This window comes from Stigmatopora nigra, chromosome 19 (assembly GCF_051989575.1).
Source record: "Stigmatopora nigra isolate UIUO_SnigA chromosome 19, RoL_Snig_1.1, whole genome shotgun sequence".
In the NCBI taxonomy this organism is placed as follows: domain Eukaryota; kingdom Metazoa; phylum Chordata; class Actinopteri; order Syngnathiformes; family Syngnathidae; genus Stigmatopora; species Stigmatopora nigra.
The window spans coordinates 2,007,452-2,026,319 of record NC_135526.1 but is presented as its reverse complement, the minus strand read 5'-3'; the positions used below and the strand labels follow the sequence as shown (position 1 = coordinate 2,026,319).

The 18,868-nt window shown below is 42.2% G+C and overlaps 3 protein-coding genes across 3 annotated transcripts; 1 reads left to right on the top strand and 2 right to left on the bottom strand.

Annotated features, from left to right (window-relative positions):
- Positions 1–593: 593 nt before the first annotated feature.
- ywhag1 (3-monooxygenase/tryptophan 5-monooxygenase activation protein, gamma polypeptide 1) lies at positions 594–5,964 on the bottom strand. Its single transcript, XM_077740367.1, has 2 exons — positions 5,701–5,964; positions 594–2,055 (listed from the first exon to the last, which is right to left on the bottom strand). Exons 1-2 carry the CDS (start codon positions 5,785–5,787, stop codon positions 1,399–1,401), a joined length of 744 nt encoding a protein of 247 aa, XP_077596493.1. The 5' UTR covers positions 5,788–5,964; the 3' UTR covers positions 594–1,398.
- A 481-nt stretch (positions 5,965–6,445) lies between these two features.
- LOC144212469 (scavenger receptor cysteine-rich domain-containing group B protein) lies at positions 6,446–15,646 on the bottom strand. Its single transcript, XM_077740370.1, has 12 exons — positions 15,583–15,646; positions 10,927–11,066; positions 10,661–10,693; positions 10,322–10,360; positions 9,497–9,799; positions 9,345–9,413; positions 8,760–9,071; positions 8,600–8,683; positions 8,175–8,240; positions 7,765–8,082; positions 7,148–7,231; positions 6,446–7,073 (listed from the first exon to the last, which is right to left on the bottom strand). Exons 1-12 carry the CDS (start codon positions 15,606–15,608, stop codon positions 6,751–6,753), a joined length of 1,797 nt encoding a protein of 598 aa, XP_077596496.1. The 5' UTR covers positions 15,609–15,646; the 3' UTR covers positions 6,446–6,750.
- Positions 15,647–16,747: 1,101 nt separating this feature from the next.
- On the top strand, positions 16,748–18,718 carry LOC144212900 (peripheral-type benzodiazepine receptor-associated protein 1-like). The gene is made up of 4 exons (XM_077741092.1): positions 16,748–17,602; positions 18,003–18,110; positions 18,267–18,395; positions 18,530–18,718. Exons 1-4 carry the CDS (start codon positions 17,351–17,353, stop codon positions 18,716–18,718), a joined length of 678 nt encoding a protein of 225 aa, XP_077597218.1. The 5' UTR covers positions 16,748–17,350.
- The last annotated feature ends 150 nt before the right edge of the window (positions 18,719–18,868 follow it).

Genomic DNA, 18,868 nt, shown 5'->3' with positions numbered 1-18,868 from the left:
TGGAACCGTCGCTTTTTTTCTTGCTTTCTTACTATTACATTATTTTATTTTCTCTAGAATCCACTTAATTGGCTTTTGTAGAATAAATTCGAGAGGTGTCAAACTGGTGGCCTCGGGGCCGGATGTGGCCCGATGTTTTCATTTTTGGGGCCCGCGAAAGTCTTTTTTTTTTCTTTCAAATGAAATTTATCACAAATAATTGGATGATAACTACTATTTTTTCCGCCAATAAGCAAAATAGGGACATTTTAATTTGAAAAAATGCAATGGATTAATAGATTTACATTTTTTTTACAAAAATGCCCAGTTTTTATGGATTTGCTAAATTTTTAGGCGATTCACATTGATTTAGTTACTCATCAATTAGTCAATTTGGGCAGAACTAATTTATGTGGCAATGATAGCACTAAGCGTCCATTTTATTGGTAATGGACAGGGATTTGACTTCAAGTGCCGTCAATGGCAACCAAATGAGTGACAAATTTATACAACGAGGCCCCGGACAAAGGCCAGTTTGACACCCCCCGATATATATTCATTTACTCCAATCGAGATGATCGTCATGACGACAATATTGACACTAAAAGGATTGGTTAGGTGTCCGAAAACAGTAAATTTATTCGATTAAAGCACATCAGCACATGATAGGGACAAGCTGCACTAAGTTTACTCGATCAACTTCTATATTTAGTTACAGTATGACTGTGTGACTTAGCTGGACACACACACACACACACACACACACACACACACCCGACACGAAGCGAAACAAAAAGAACACTCGATTTCTCTCCACGTGATCGTCAATAACAGAGACAAGCTGCTTTTGGCTCGACGGCCGTGTACCGCCGCGGCGCCGTGGGGCGGGGCCGGCGGACAGCGGACGTCCCCTCGACACCCGTAATAAGCTCGATTCGTTCCAAGTCGGAGGTGAAAATTTTCCCTGGCGATCAAAGGTCAAACTCAATTCCCGTCGACATCTCAACCCCCCCCCGGCTCGACGCAATGTGACGCCTCCGCTTCATTTGCGCCAAAAGACGCGCTTCTGGGCGCTGTTCTAGCAAATGCCGCCGAGGCTACCAAAAAGCAAGATATTTTTAAATATTTTTATGTATTTTTATCTTTTTTTGGTTGTCGTTTAATTTTTTTTTTAATAATAACTCAGACCTCAAGCTTAGGTCTCTTTCTCCTACTTTTAGTGGAAAAATAAAGAAGAGCAGCCATGTTTTTTTTTTTTTAAGTAGTAGCATTGGCCGCTAACGTTCCACCTCTTTCCCCCCCCCCTATCCCCGTTTCCGTTGATCTTAATTGGTAGCTTTTTCGGTATGATTTTGATGTTGCCATTTTATTTTTTTAGCGAGCGCAACCGTGGCGGCGTTGGGCCGGCGGACTCTCTTTTTAATTGTTGCCCTCGCCTCCTTCGTCGTCCTGCTGGTCGCTCGTCCACAGCGTCAAGTTGTCTCGTAGCAGTTGCATGATGAGAGTGGAGTCTTTGTAGGAGTCCTCGTTGAGGGTGTCCAGCTCGGCGATGGCGTCGTCAAAGGCCGTCTTGGCCAAGTGGCACGCCTGCTCTGGGGCGTTCTGGATCTCGTAGTAGAAGACGGAGTAGTTGAGAGCCAAACCCAGGCGGATGGGGTGGGTGGGCTGCATATGCTCCTTGCTAATCTCGTGGGCTTCGTTGTACGACTTCTCCGAGGATTCCACCACGGCGCTTCGCTTCTCGCCGGTGGCCACTTCGGCCAGGTAGCGGTAGTAGTCGCCCTTCATCTTCAGGTAGAAGACCTTGCTCTCGTGCTGCGTCTCGTTGCAGTTCTTGATCAGGAAGTTGTCCAGGAGGTTGAGGACGTCTTGACAAACCGTCTCCAGCTCCTTTTCGATTTTTTCCCGGTAGGCCCGCACCATCTCGATTTTCTTCTCGTTGCCGTCGGCTGATGTTTTCTGCTCGATGCTGGAGATGACGCGCCAGGACGAACGCCTGGCGCCTACCACGTTCTTGTAGGCCACCGAGAGTAGGTTCCTCTCTTCATTGGAGAGGGCTTCGTTCAATTCTGTCACCTGATGGAGAAAATCGGAGGTCCACCATTAGTTTGACTGGAGGAACTTTGGAAAAAAATGGAGCTACTACTTTGTTTGACTTTTTTCATACTCAGTGGTCCTGATTTGGCCCCCAGGTTGAGACCCGAGGATCTAAGAACACGCACTATTATTTTCCATTATGGAGCGTTAGCTACACCTTTGTGGCACTGACATCATCCTCACGGGTGAATGCTGATTGGCTGTCGTCATCCGTCCATGCTTGTTTTGACAGGCCTGTGTCTGTCTGAGGGATTTAATCCTTTATGTCCCACTGGGACTCTTTACAGACCTTTTCAGACTGCAAAGCCTGTTGTCGCTTTTCACTACCAAATTCTGTTCCATGTGCAAACTAGAGAGAAAGGAAGGGTTGGGGCTAGGGGGGGTGGGGGGCTGGGGTTTTGTGGCTAGGGGGGGCTGACCACTTTGCTGTCTATGTCTGATCACCCCCAAAAAGATGTTTTGTTGCTAGGTAAATGTCATTTATGAATCTGGAAGGTTTGTACTGGTACCGGTTACCTGTAAGAGCCAAATAGCGCGGATGGTTTGAGAGCCTGTTTCCATAGCGACTGCAGAATCTTATCAGAGTTCTAATCTCTAGTGGAAAGGAAGGATGCTGACATGGCTGTTGGTTTGGACAAAGCTGCAGTAGTGTGGGTGGGAATCCCTGCAAATAAATGAATTCTCATCTGGTACCTTTTTGAGCCCACTCATACAGTGGCGACTGGGATTATTCCATTTTAAAAGGGGGTGGGGCTAGATTCAGAAAGGAACCATCTTTGTTCTATATTAGTGTTGCGGCAAAGCCATTTTTTTAGCCTCCAAAGATTGATTCTGACGTCCTGTATTGATGTTCTGAATATTTTTTAATAGTGTAATTATGACTTAACGCAAAATCTGGCATTGATGGCACTAGATGAACCAATCAGATTGAAGCAGAAGGCTAGCAGCAAATTTACAGTCGGGATAAACTAATTCGTAGCTGAAAGATGATTGGACGCCACACAATTGGATGTCTAACATCTTCGAAAAACTGTTCAACAAACAACTACATATTGATCATCATTGCATACTGTTATTTCTTTATTTTCCCACTATTTGTGCTGTCAACCCCAAAATATGAATAACCAATTGAATAGCTTCTTCCTAGATGTTCTTTTTGCTTAAACGACAAAAAAACTCTTAGTTTTGGAATCATCTGTAAAACAAAAACCCCAACCCTAACTAATTAAATAGATGTATTGTCCAGTCCTATGAGCAGAAACACTGGACACAAGCTAACATGCCCCTATGACAATAGTCCTCTGTCTAAATGTAATGCTATTCGATGGTGGTGGCATTCTCGTGACTAATCCTTAGCACCCCCAAACAACGTGCGTGCTGTATGCATTTTTGATGCCTTCCCAACGTACAAATCTTCCCGTTTTCTTCCTCGCCGCTCCACGCTTTCTCTCTGGCTTTCCTTGCTCATTTTCACATCATCTGGAGGCTCTCCTAAGATGATGTGACAAGCCCCCCGCTGACCCTCTTTGCGAGGAAGCGGCACAAAGGCACAGTGGAGAGGACGACCTGACGTCACCGCCGGCCGGCGTGAATGGGAATTGTTGCTTTAGCCACAAAGAGCTAATAAGAGGGGGGAGGTGGAGAACCAGCATGCGCTGTTACAGTGGCGTGGCGGTGTATGCCAGTGCCAACAACACACAATCTCTGGGTTAGATCTCGGTTCAAAAGTGCGTTTAAATGTGTCGGGAGTGATTCGTTAAATGAGAAATAGGATCACAGTGGCTTAAATATTACGTTATGCCAGTCATCACTTTAAAAAAATCTGTTTTAAAAGACTGGCATACATAAAACTAACATTTTCATGGTACTAAAATGTTAAATTTTTCGTATTTACCCCAAAAATACTATGCCATCACTTTCCATATGATGTAAATTTAAAAACTAAATGGAATAGTTAGTTTTTTGTAATACTGAAAGACATCCAGTTGTGTGGCTTTTAAAAAGGGAACAAATTCAGTTTCAATAGGCGTTTACACTATGACGTGATTCCAAAATGATTATCGTTCTTTTCCGCCAAGACAAAAAATAAGCATCACCTGATGACTGTAGACCGCGGATGGAGTCCTTGGAATACTGGACCCAAGCGCTTTTGGGCTTTTGTTTTGGCTAAGTGGGTTGCTATGTCTACAGTGGTAAGGGATTCCCCACTTTAAATGATGGGTGAGGCTGCAGAATGGACACACCCCTTGTGCCCAGTGCTGCAGAGACTCTGACTCTGCAGAAATGGGACAAGGTTAGACCAGGTTTCTTCCATCATTGTGGACAGTGAAACACATTTTCCAATAGGAGGGCTTCTGGGCCAGTTTAAAACATGGAAATATTTCATGTTTCTTGGCTTTCTTAAGCACAAATCCAGAATAGTTTGTGTATTTTCAACGTCTTATGCACGATACTGTGTGCAAATGTAAGGCCGTTTCTCTTTATTTATTTATTTGACACTACGCCGTGAAATGGTGCACTACGGGTGGGCCCATGGCGCATCTTGGCACAGGCTGCGGCACGCCTCTCTACGTGGACCTGCTAGGACCCGCTTGGGGGGCCAAGGGTGGGTCGATGCTACCCGCATCGATTATCGGAACTGCGGCGTCTATGTTGCGCGCGACAGTTCCTGACGTTTTGCTGCAATATGACAATTCGGGGAGGGGGGGGGGGCAAAGAGGCGTCGCGTCCATCGACACCCACGTCCAAAGATGAGAGGCGCTGGCTTATCTGGCAACGCGGCATCTGCGCCAAAAAATCGATGGCCATCAACCTTCAGCCAATATTGCTCTCTCGCTATTGCGTCAAACGCGCACGCGTCGTGATAGTGTGCGGAGAGGAGGGGGGGGGGGGGGGGGTACCATATCATGTTCCATTGCGTCCATGCTAATTCAGCATGATGGGAACCAGTTCAGCCATTCGGAACCAGTCCACAAACCTAGCATTCGATGACAAGTCTTTTGTAATCTCAATTTATCTTGTGCATGGCGTGCTTTCAATGGAAGGGGATGTGGTATGAGAGGGGGTTTACGGGGGGGCCTGCTGTCTTCACAACCACGCACACAGACCGTAAAAAGGAAGCCCGGCTGAAAGGCACCGCCCCAAGATCAAGCAGTCCGCATTCTAGAAGCCAGACCCAAGACCTAGACCACCACTGGTACTATTAATACTGTTCAGAACCCATAATGATCCCGATTCTATCGCCGTGTTCAACATATATACGATAAAGCTATCGTGTGAACATGGCTTGGCTTGCTTGAATGGGCTAGAATGGCACGCAGCCCCCCCACCCCCCACCCCGGCTCCAAATGAGCCTGTCATTTATCCGCATGCTGCATCTGCTTCGAGGTGAGATGGAAGCTCTTTTTCGAGGATCTCTTTTTCATACCCCGATAGGATTTTCTGGCTCTTATTCGGTTCGCTCATAGTGTGAATGACACCTTGCGCGCCTGTCTCCGAGCGTCACTGACGCGTCATCGACGCTCCGAGGACAGACGCGCAAAAAACGCGCACTTGATGTCAACGATGCGCGGTGACCAACAATCATTTCATCAGGGAAAGAAAAGGTCAAGGGGGGCTACTTACCGACTTCATGGCAGCTGCCATATCGTCATATCGTTCAGCCTGTTCGGCCAGCCTGGCCTTCTGCACCAGTTGCTCGCGGTCCACCATGTTGGATGCTGAGCGTGCTGTCCTTGTAGGCACCGGGCGTCAAAAAAAAAAGCCAACAAATGAGATTTGATCTGAAATGGAGAGTGAAGGAGAGCGTTCTTGTTGCCGCAGCTGCTGCCTGCTGTCTGACTCGGTGGGGCCTGCCGACAAGAACGGGACCCCCCCCTCCCACGCCGAGCGCTTTCCCCAGCTTTGGCTCCGCCCAGAGAGGCATGGCTTGGTCTGATGATGTAACAAAACTGGTGCCCCCCCTCCCCTGGCTTGCCTGCCTGGGACAGGGGAACGTGCATGGAGAGAATATGGGCTCTTTATGGGGTATTCACTCATTGAGGTCACTGGCTGCCATTGACATCTTTAGACGTCCATTCCAAATTAAAGTTAAAAATGAACTACGACCACCCGGCTCGAAGTGTACAGGCAACAACACTAAGTGTTCAATTTATGTAATTAATCAGTTTTCAGTCATGTAGACAACACTTGACTACCAAATATTGGATGTTAACAGGGTGACATATTGTAGTTTTTAGTCATGTTTCCCAACCAAAAATATGAATCCCATAATACCAAATGACTTATTGTGAAATCCAGGCTTGTTTAATTAAGCATGTTTTGCAGTACATGTTATATGAGATTTATTTTTCAAGGTACAATACATTCCCAAAAATGATTATGCATTTATAGTTTAATCATGGTTCTGTTACAGAAATATTTAACTTGGTAGCATCTTGGACCACCTATTTTTATTTTTATTCTTATTCTGACTTAAATATGGAATGGTTGTTTTGTAGTCCATCATTCGGTACAATCGCGACTCCTACTGAGTTATAAAGTGCTTAAAAAATGTTAAAATTCTGCGTTGTCTCTACTTGTGCATGAATTCCCATGCTAGAAGAATATTATTCTACATATTGTAACAGCTTATATTTACATATTGTACACTAAAAGTCTAACGTTGGTGGCGTCTCAGAATAGGGAGAGCGAGCAGGTGACGCCGACGTCTTCGGAATGGTCGCAATTGTGGACGTTCCAGGCGATGTGCGAGCAATTCTGCAGGGTGGGCTCCGTCCCGTTGCACTTGAGATTGTCCAATAGGATTGTTCCCGTCCCTTGGCCAAAGTAGGCTTCCCCCCACGCCACCACGGCGTCCCCGCAGCCCAGCTGACGGCAAACCACCTTGGCGTCGGGGATGTCCCACGCGTCGTCGCATACGGTGCCCCATTCCGAACGTAGGTAAATCTCCAATCGCCCTTCGCAGACGTGTTGGCCATCTACCAGCCTTAGTGAACCTACATGCAAAAAAATGGCGTCACATGCAAGCACAGTTTTCTTCTTAGATTGCGTATATGAATTGTAAACTTGCCTTCAGGAGTCGGTGTTGTAGTTGTGGCCATGATCCCTTCTGTTATTCTAAAGTCACGGGCAAATGCACCAAAGGGTATAATAGCTGCGGAGAAATGGGTGTAAAAAAATCATATATTCAATCATATTTTTCTTCAATATCAAGACTTTCCCAATTGTTGAACTAAGAGAATAAAATATTGACCTTCCAATGACAATGTCAGTCAATGGACTCACTGTAGTATTTCTATTAAAAGCTGTAAATATTCTGGACTGTAAATAGCTTTTTTTATGAATTATTAGGACCTGTGAATTATTATTAGTAGTAGTAATACTGAGGATGAAGACTTGAATGGATTGGGTAGTGATTTAAAGTGAATTTGTGAGTTTGTAACTGGTGTTTTTTGGGCTACAGTTATTAGAATTACTGTTAATGCTTCATTAACAGGTGCCTATTTAGCCTGTCGATCTCCTTTGTATGTATTTATATATATTTGTAATATAATAGTTTTTGTCTGCGATCATCCTGACGATAAGACAATACAGAAAATCAATGAATGAATAGTTTTGGTAAAATGACTCCCTCAAGAATTTGATTTATACTCCGAATTTTGTGGAGGAGTTCCAAAGCATCCTTACGCGTGCAGATAACTCCAGCATCCTCATGATGGCCACAGTTGTGTTGCCCCACGCCCGAATGGGGGCACTCGGATAAGTGCGCTTCGTCCCCAGCGCATTGCACGTTGTCCAGCAAGATGGGCCCCGTTCCGAAACCAAACGCGGCCTGGGATTTGGCTTCCAGGGCCACGCCACAGCCGAGCTGCCGACAAACCACGGCGGCATTGGGCATGTCCCATCCGTCGTCGCACACCGTCCCCCAAACTTGATTGTGCAGCACTTCTACACGACCCCTGCAGTTGCCACCTTGGTCGTTGACCACCCGGATAGCCATAGGAGCTGGAAACAAAGCTATTTTAATGCTTCCATTTTGGTGGAAACGTTTCAAAATGGAGCAGGTAGTGTTATCAAATGGATAATTAGATAAAAACCTTTCGTTTGAGGAACAGTGCGAATACTCGTTGGGATTTCCGTAGCCGTGACGTCCTCATTGGTTACTGACAGAAAGAAGAAAAAATGACAGTCACTGTGAGAGAGTGCAAGGAAATTAATAGAAGAAATGTCTCCTTCTTTTGGCCGACTTTGAGAGGTGCATGCTTTTCCTCAGCAGGGGGTGCTAGTAGATTATATTTAGATATTAATAGCTATAGCTGTCAGATTTAATAAATACACTGCTTGATTAATGTATACTTTTAATTTTGTATTGGTGCAAATACATGAAGTACAGTAGTGATCCTACTTTGCAGTTTTTCTATTATGACGGGATGTTTGCTTTCGATTATCTGTGATATTTGAGGGATTACTTTATATTGAAGGGGTGACTGTCTTGTATGCAAATGAACACAAACTAGTTTACCTGCTGTTTCTAATGTTGACCCCGTTGACCCCTGGCTTCCAGTGGAAGGGTTAACTATGGGCACAGTGGAAGTAGGCCCTAAACCTAATTGGACGATAGAGATGTGTTATTAGGCAAAATCCATCAGTACATATCACTTAATTAATTGTCATTACTATACCAGAGCAGGTGATCCCAGCATCTTCATGGTGTCCACAGTTATGGTTACTCCAACCCAAATGAGCACAATGTGCTAGCTGTTCCTCGTTGCCCATACAGTTCACGTTGTCCAGGAAAATATGGCCGGTGCCGTGACCGAAATAAGAATGAGTGTGCGCCGAGACCACGTTGCCGCAGCCCATCTGCCGGCACACGACTTCGGCCTCCCTCTGGTCCCAGTCGTCGTCGCACACCGTCCCCCAGTGTCCCTGGTAGTGGATCTCCACTCGACCCTGGCAGGAGTTTTTTCCTTCCACCAGACGTAAGGCGCCATCTGAAGAAAATATCCAAAAATCATTGAATGTGGTCCTCAAAAGAAGCTTAAATTTAGCCTACATTGCATTGCATTTGTCAGTTTTAGCAGGACATGCTTCTGAATTATTCCCAATCCATGGAGGTGCTCGATTCCAGTATTTTGTCTATTATATTTGCATGTTTTGGTTCAATTTTAATCATTTCACGTTTGGTATCTTGTGGTCAGAACCTAAAAAGTCCAGAAGACACTGGAAATTGTCTGTTGTACCTAATGATTGTGGAAAGTACTCACCTAAAACTGCATTACTGGGCAGTGATGTTGTCATATCCCCTGAGGCTTTTGCTCCAACCACCAATGGTTCTATCAACAAGAGTTATTGACATAAACATATTGTTTTTGGTTTGTTTTCATGAAATAAATCTCAAACATCGTCCACGTTATACCTCGACATTTGATAGCCACATCCTCATAGTGGTAACAGTTATGTACGCCCCATCCCAGACTATCGCAGTGACCAAGGTTGCTTTCCCCGCCCACGCAGTCCACGTTATCCAACATGATGGGGATGGACGTTGGCGTGTATTGCGAGCTGCTGCCCATGGCCACCGCCACGCCGCAGTCCAGCTGTTGACACACCACTTGGGCGTCCAATAAGTCCCAGTCGTCGTCACACACCGTCCCCCAGATGCCATTGTAGTTTACTTCCACACGGCCTTCACACCTGGTAGCCCCGTTTGCTAGGCGCACTTTGGACAGATGGAAATACAACGTTAGATCTTTTTTTGGGGAGCAGATGTTGATTCATAATGTACGACTTTGCCATTTTTTTTTTAGACGGGAGGTCTCAAGTTGTTGCTTACTTTATTGTTGTTGTTGGGGGAGATATGGACTAAAATTGTTGCTTGTTACTTTAAATATTATAGCAATATCAGGGCCTGTGTTTTAATTAATTACACAAATTGATGACTTAAAGTTCTGAGTGGATGGTGACGTATATTATATCCTAACTGTGCCGTAAAATGATCTTAACCAGGTCATTTGAAGCAAAATGAACCCATCTTGGAATGCATTGTCATTTTTCACTGTAATCCTGTACCAGATGTCTTGAAATGGCTAAGTTAAATAGCGTGACTACTCTAGAAAGACGAGAGACACCCTCAAGTATAAAGATGCTATTCTATAGTTTGTTTGACCTGGATCTCGACAATGTACTACTATACTGCTATTTTATGACATTATGGAGTAAGTTTTGATAGCCTTGGGCTTACCTTGATAATACTTTTTCACTGGGTATTGCTGGTCATTGGCTGAAAAACCAAGATGGAAGAAAGAATTAGAGTGAAGTAGAGGGAAGATGTTAAACCAGGACATTACGCCTGGAAACGTTTCTTAGGTTTCAGTGCCTAACAAAGACATCACACCCAATCGAGGTCTTTTCACAGACTTCTATTTGTTCATTGAAACTTGATTTTTACCTGTGATACTGCTCAAATTTCATCAATACAAGGGTTGTGATGTTAGTGTTGTTGCTACATAATCATTCTTGTTGATATGCCATAATTTACAATAACAAAATAGACTTTTTGACGAATTTTTAAGTTACTTACCGGGTGCAGCACGTTTGCTTACTTTGACATCTCCTGAAATGACATTATACATAAAATTACTGATATGGAATAAAATTGGGGCCATATCTAGACTTTATTAAAATGTGTAATACAATAATAGCCAAGACTAATGGTCGTATAACTTAGAATTGAACACTTTGTATTTGAAGAATAAGAAATGCTAGACTGTGTTCTTGCATGCTGAATAGCCATTGAGTGTCATACATGAAAGTAAATAGCGGAGTCAAATTGCAAGAATTACTCACCTAGCTTTAAGAGGGCACTTAAGGCCACTAACACGAGAGATCCAAGCAAAGTGATCAAGAGCCAGATTGTTGGATTCCAGCACTTGCAAAGGTTCTCCACCGCACGCTGTCCTCGCATGGCTGCTTGACTGACCATCCGACTGTAATACAAATGTCCTTTTTAACTGACCAATATGTCCAAAAATGAGAAGAAAAGACTGAGCACAAAACTAGTTGAAGCTTTATCGGCTTTATTGGCCACAAATTCCAATTCGCCCCTCCTATTTAAAATGGATTGGAACGTTTAGCACCCTTTGTGGTCTCATGTAATAATCCCTGAAAAAATAATAAGTTCCTTTAAGGAAAAAAAAAACTTATTTAAAAAAAATATCCGTGATAAAATAGACATTGGTAAAATCAATGGATTGGCCAGTCCTATAAAAGATGGCCCAGTTCCATTGTCACCTAATTATACTATTGAATTGTTTTCCCAAATGAGCCGGCAGCAATAGAAAGTATTGATGAGTTACTGCAAAAATAAGCAGCACAAACTTGTATAAAGTGTGCTGAAAAAAAGGCAAAGTTCTCCCTAAGGACATGTGAAATTCAAGGCAGGGGTGGAGGCCATTGTGGCAAACATTTTTGTTTTTGAGCGGTCGCAATGGAGAAGGAAGGCAGGTGTCACCTGGGTTGTGGGTCTCCAAATTCAGGGGGATTCCCTTGAGACAAAGAATTCAGCAATTCACAGACAATCACTCAGTAATCACAGGGAGATAGTAGCAGGGTGGGGGGCAGTCCAAATGTGATGATTGACCTTTTCGGAGCAAGTATTCATGAAAAATGTCATCATTTTTTACTAAAAATTTAATCTAGACTATATTTTACACCCGAAAATTTAACTTGAGATAATTTTCCTCATTTTTCTATTTGACATATAGCCTGAAAAAATATAGATTGACCTTTTCTATCATAATAAAAAATAATAATAAATAAATAAAATGTTTTTTTTACTCCGTTGCAATAAAGTACTCAAAAAAATTATCCACCGCTAAAATAAAAGAAAGAAATGCAATGTGGAGTCATAATTTGAATTAGTGGAGGTATTTTTTTTGTTTTAACTTGACAGAACACTTCCTTCCCTCAATAAATGTTGCGATGAAAAGATTGCAGTATGGCGTGTCTGGACTCTGGGATATTTCTCCTCTTTTTTTTTTTGCCTTCCTAAAATTTCCCCCTGACCTTACACTGGAATGCGTATTAGGGATGATGAGAAGAGAATTTGATATTGTCCTCTTGCGATAGTGGGCATTCCAGTGGACAAAAAGACATTTCTGCTTTGTGGAGCCCCCATCGTCAGGCATAAACACTGCTTCCTGAAATCTATCACTAAAACGCTTCAGTACCTGATGACACTGCAGGGGCGCCTCTCATCTCCTGGACTACAGGAGGAGGGCGGTGGGCGCGTTAGAAACTTTCACCATGTTTTCCAAAATGCAGCCTCCCATTTAAAAAAATATATATATATAAGAAAATAACCAAACAGGCTGTTTACGAATAATGGAGATTTTCCAGTTGACTACAGTTGTTTTTTATTTGATCAGGCAAAGAAAATGCTCACAATGGGGAAAATATGATTCAAAATAAGATAAAATGTGGAATAATGTTGCCTTTTGTGTTATACATGCACTTCTCACTTTTTCACCAATGGCAATCTGTATTTTAAGGATGTTTTGTAGTTATTTATAGGCTATGGTAAGATGCAAAGTTGAATTTATTTGGGGTTTTTATTGTCTCCATCAATAAAGCAAATGGTTCAATTTTCAGTACTGAGGAATTTATACCCATAAGGATTAATAACATGGGAAAATGGTCACTTTTTGTTTTATAAAATATCTTAAATCCAGCAAGTCTTTTTTCAAAATATCAGTTTTCATTCATAAATTTCTACAAGTAATTGAAATGATACATACCTGTTGTGAAAGTATTTAGTCTTGCCGGAATTTTGAACAATAATTAAAAAAAAGAAAAACAAACTTAATTTCCACCTGAAAAACTGTTAACGAAATAAACCTAAAGTCTTGTCAATATCCAAATTTCCTGGATTTTGTCAAAATTTGGCCTGTAAATCATTGAAACAGCAGTAGTTCTTGTTTTCGCTCTTTCATCTCCTCAACCCAGTCCGACTATAAATATCTGGTTTTGGTGACAGAGATTACGTAAATCAATAAAAAGCACATCATTGTACGTTAAATGTCCAACACCCTTTCTCCGCCTATGCTTTTAAAAAAAAAAGCAGGAGGGGCCAAAAAAAGCAACAAAAGAATGAAAGCTAGTGCTTCATTGGTATCTCCGCATCTCCCATTTCAGGTAAAGCTCCTTCATAGTGATGTCCCACTCGCCTCTGTTTAATCCCATTGGGAGACTGCAATTCACATCCTGTGGGTGTGTCTTCATATTTTCCCCATACAGTATGTTAGTACTGGGCAATATGGAAGAAAAAACATCACAATATATAACTTTTATATCACAGTATTGATATGAGTGCTATTTTCTATTATTGTGTATACATTACTCTCTTATGGTTGACAGGGGGATCCAATTAACTATGGAGTGGAGAAACGGACATCTTGAGGCGGATTGGTGGTAATACTACTACTCATGGCATATGGACTCAATGTGGTAAGTGTTTTAACTTGATGTATTTGTCATAGATACTAGTGTGTGTGGGCCGTGACACGGAGTAGTAAATTAAGTTGTGTGACATAGTTTGCTTTATTCTAGAAGTAATGTGATATTAGAATTCCTCCTAGCCCCCGAATGGACACCTTTTCAGTAGATTGTAGTTACAATACTGTTGTGACTACATTGTAGACTATACTACAGACAGTTACATAACCATTACAATATTATGACAGCAAAAAAGTCAAATTTAAATATTTTACTTTTGAAATTATTGAGTAGTAGTAGTGATAACTTGTTAGTACTATGCATATGCATATGTATATGTATATATGTGTATATATGTATGTATGTATGTATGTATATTGTAATAACAAGTTATCACCACTAGTAGGCCGCATCCTACACACATTTACTCATTTTGTGAATAAAGATAACAAATACAATATGTCGAAACTATCAGCACCTCTCAAGTTATAATAGTTGCCCACTATAATCGTTACTATACATTTAGAGCACATAAAATATGTCCATTATATAGGAGAGTCGGAGAAGTCTAAAGCTCATTATCCGGAGGGTACCTGAATGCAGCACTGCCACCGCTCCTGTACAGTCCAGTCAGTCTCCGTTGGGAGACATATTCCTTACTGATATACAAAACCTCGATTTCATGGCTCCAGGGACCCCTGGGAGCCAATCGGGTCACTATTGCATGTCGTTTTAATGTCGATGAATGCTCGGGGACGATTACGTGGCGATCCGCTATGAGGTGAGTTTGCATTGAGTTGAAGCCAATAAAGTGGAGCCAGTACGCTAATGTTGGCTAAAACACACGCACAAAAGATAGTTCGCAAGAGTAAAATCCAGCTGCCAAAAGAGCCCGATCGACCCTTTTTTATATTTCAGTAATATAATCAAGTAGTGTTCACATATATACTGTAGGATTCTCTTGGAAGCTAATTAAATAACGGACTACTAATAAACTGTTAGTTTTGTAATCCGAAGCGTCCCCGTCTACTGGGGGGTTGCAAACTCTAATTTACGTGATGTTTTGAACCTGTCAAACTGTCATTCATTGTTGTGATGTGTTCAAATGGATGTTTTTACTCTACCTGTTGCATTCCTGGATTAACATTATTGAATAACATATCACTTTAGAAAGATCATCATCTCTATGTCAATCATCTGCAAGTCACTAATCCCATAAGTATCGGTACATCCCTAGTTAAAATGCTTTAAGAAAATACAGTGACAGATACAGTTCCACCCATTGCATTTCATCATTGTACTCTCATCCACTTTATTACTAAACTGTAGTGTTGGCATTTCTGGTCATACCATTTACTCTAAGTGCATCCTTCTCTGTCTCATCATTCAAGTGGCCTGGTCAACAACTGCATGATGTATGTCTGACAAGCTGTCCATCAACCATCCCATCATCTTCTGATCCACTATATTGAGATGGTAGTATCCTCCTATGCATGCTCTTCTGTGACTTTGACACAATGAGAAAATATAACGATAACTCTTTGATTTTGTTGTCCAAGAAACCTCATCTGGGCCAGGTCAGCAATGAACCGGAACTGGAACCATTCCGTGTCCTTTTGCAAGCAGAGGAGACAACAAACCAGGACTTAAGGAACCATCAGGAACCACAAAAGTCTTTTAGAGAAGTCACTTCAAGACATGCATGCCATAAAAACAGATGCTCCAAAGGTCCCTTTAAAGGCACCTTTGAAACGTTCAGTTCGGCACGCAAAACCCCCAAAAATCTGGAGCAGTTGTTGCTGATGCTTTCCGGAAAGTTAAATAGCGATCAGGAAGTCTCCGAATTGCATCGGCGAGAATCCGAGCTGGAAAAAGCCGTCGTATTGTGCCATTTGCTAGAAACCCACCAAGATTTTTTGCACAGAAGACAAATCGCAAGACAAATAAGCCAAAACAGAAGCAGCACCGCTCAAATTGTCCCTTATTCAACCAAAATTGCCTCTTGTTTACCTGAAAAGAAAAGCAAACAGGACCATTTGATACAAGAGTCTGCAAATGACGACTTGTTTGAAGATGGCGCCTGTACCACAACAAGCGTGGCAATGGACACCTGTCAAGGCCAGGCTCTAAAAATTTATCACCCTCATAGCACTCCCCATGCAAGCCGCAACGACCACACACAGTCCGATGGGTCAGATGACGCCCCTCCCTCTAAAAGCATGGACGGCAACATGGAGGTAAGATACTTCTTGTTTTCTTTGGTTATCTATAAATTAGCCAAAATGTTGATTTTAGAGAATTGTGACAAGCTTTATTATCAAACAACATGGTTAAAGTACTTAGTACAAGTTTGTTATAGTGCTTATATAACAGTAACAGCTCTACTACTACCACATACGTACTCTATCCATGTAAACAGTACACAAATGGAACAGAGTACTATTTGTCCAGTGGCATTTATGGAGTTTATTTAATTAGTCAGGCCACCAAAAAACGTCTTGTGATCATATTATGTAATGGGAGATTGAATAATGTCTTGTACTGTGAAAGAAAAGCATGTAAGGCATTTAATTCTTGAGCCTGAGTTGTTTTAAAGGACATTAAATGCAGCTTGAATGTAAGTGATAGCTATAAAGTAGTTAGAGGTGGTGAACTAGCAACTCTGATTTGTTTGGCCCATTGTGCGTTATCCAAATAAAGTCAGTAGAGTTGAAAACAAAAGAAGGAGTAAAGTACTTAATAGGTTACTATGTTTACATAGATTGGGTACTCTGACATTTAGTTTAAAAAAAAGAAGTATTTTGCCTAATTTTAGCCACTTTTATAAGGGTCTCGCTCTCAAAAAGTACTAATATGTGAAGAAGTTTCAATTTCCATTGAAGTAGTACTATTATATCCCAAACTCTGAATGTTGTCAGGTTTTTAATTGGCTTTACAAGTGTAAAAGTGCAACTAAACATAAGGATTAGTTACACTTGTTAAAGTGTGGAGCCTCCCCGCGTCGCCTTTTCAACAATCAATAGAGAGCCAACATCATTCCAGCGTCATCTCCATGGAAACCAGCTATAGTCACTGTTATGATTGGACCCAGCGTGAACGCTAGCCTTTTTGTGATAGGATGATGGAATAGTCTTCCCCACCCCCTTCTCACAATGACACCCACTGCCTCATGCACTCATTTTTTTTTTCAATCGCCCCTTTTCTTCACCTTTACGATGCTGGAAACAACATGGACTCAGGCTGCCTGTCGTCTCATCGTCTTGCATCTGTCCAAAAGCCACGAATAGCGGTGCTAAGATACCAAGGACATCCCAGCTGGATAGAAACAGCGCATGAGGAACCTGTTTGATGGATTCCCCTTGTGCGTAGGGCTCGTTTTAGCTATTTTTTTTTTTAAATTGCTATTCCAGTCTGGGCTGAAAGACATTGTATCAGTAGGTTTTTTGGGGAGGTTTTATTAACCTGGATTTTGTAAACCGGACAGAAACGCCAGTGGTTCGTCAACCATCTTTATTTGTAGCATAGCATTGCTCTCAAGCTGAATATTTGGAGTGTCGGGACAATTATTGTAACATCGTAAGCTGGGAAAAGATTTATGTCCCGTCTTGTTTGGAGGACACTTGCCCTCATTTCTTTTTTGGAGATACCGTTGCTCGGAGAGAAGGACCAGGCACTTAACAACGGCTTCAGTCTTGAAGTGGTATGACGTTGGCTTTTTAATTTGGGGATGAAATAGACCTCTCTATGCTCTTCGTCAATTTTGGAGTAGCCGAGAGTGATGTACGACCTGTGGACTCGGCCAGAGCCGCCTGACCACACATCTGCACATTTAAAAATGGACTGCAGACAAGAGGACAAAATTTTCAAACAAAAACAACAAGAATTGAAGAAATCGGAAGACCACCGAGATGAGGGTCCAGGATTTTCAGTCAAATCCGTAGCTATGGCCCCTTCCACATCATTGTTAGGAAAGAGGCATCATTCACTCTACGCAAATCTCAATGGTTTTGAAGCAGAAGTCAAACACAAGGTTTGTACGTCTTTTTGTTTTCTTTGGAAGGCAAAATGTCTGTTTTGTTTCACTTAAATCTCCTTAAAGTGCACAGACATGCACAGAAACTGATCTTATCATTGAAGAAACATTCTCCTGAGACTTTTAGGATGATATAGACAGGTTTTGTCAACGTGGTAGCCTCGGGCAGGGCTATAATGTCAAGCTGCCGAGGCTACCCCGACAGCTTGTGTGGAGACCCTTGACCTCCTGCTACTCACTGAGTTGCATCCGCCTTGCTAACTGAGCCATGTCAAATTAGGAAGAAATATTGAATATATGTAACACTACCTTGAGTGAGCCTCATAATTGTGTGTGCTAAAGGCAATTTTTCATGTATATTTTCTGTATATTCTAATATTTTTGACATATTTTTCAGAATGGTGCAGACTACCGGTTTCTGGTCCGGCAGAACTTTGAACTCTTGCGAGCTCTGGATGAGTTAAAGAAGACATGCAGCACCCTGAAAGAAGAAAATGGCCTTTTAGTAAGTTTCGGAGGAATTCTTGCTTGTCTTGACAAAGTTTGTGACTCACAAGAAAATAGGCTTATGATCTATGAACTCATTTCTTTTTTTGGCAGTGTCATATATTATATTATTTGTTTTGCTACAGTGTGTGATGTGTTATGCTCATGTGTTTAGCGGAAAAGCAGTGCTCCAGAAACCGAGGAGAAAGTCCGGCGGCTGAGGAGGAAAAACGCAGAGTTGGCCGTGCTTGCTAAAAGGCTGGAGGAAAGGGCTCGCAAATTGCAGGAGGCCAATCTCAAAATGGTATACTATACTGCATACATTTAACATTCACAATGACAACAAAACGTATGTACAATTTGGTGGATTTAGAGCAAAGGTGTCCGCTCTATACACACAGAAATCATTGCAATAAACTTGATTTTTTTTCTTTTTAGGTGAGTTCTCCTTCAGCGATGAAACCAGGATCGGCGGAACACTACAAAAAGGCGTTTGCACGACAGCGAGCACGTGACCTGGCCCAACACGCCGAAGCACTATTGAGCAAGGACAAGGAAATCGCTGCACTGCAGCATGACTTGAGGCAACTGGGCTCTGCCAAAGTATGTATTTTCAGTCGTTTTTGACTATATTATCAACTCCTTTACCCCGTAACATTATTCCATATTACGGTCCAGTGCCCATTTTTTTTTATCAAACAGTTATTATATATTTTTAACTGACTCATGTTAACTAAGGCCTGCCCTCTACTGGACAACAATTCATCTGCTGTGGAC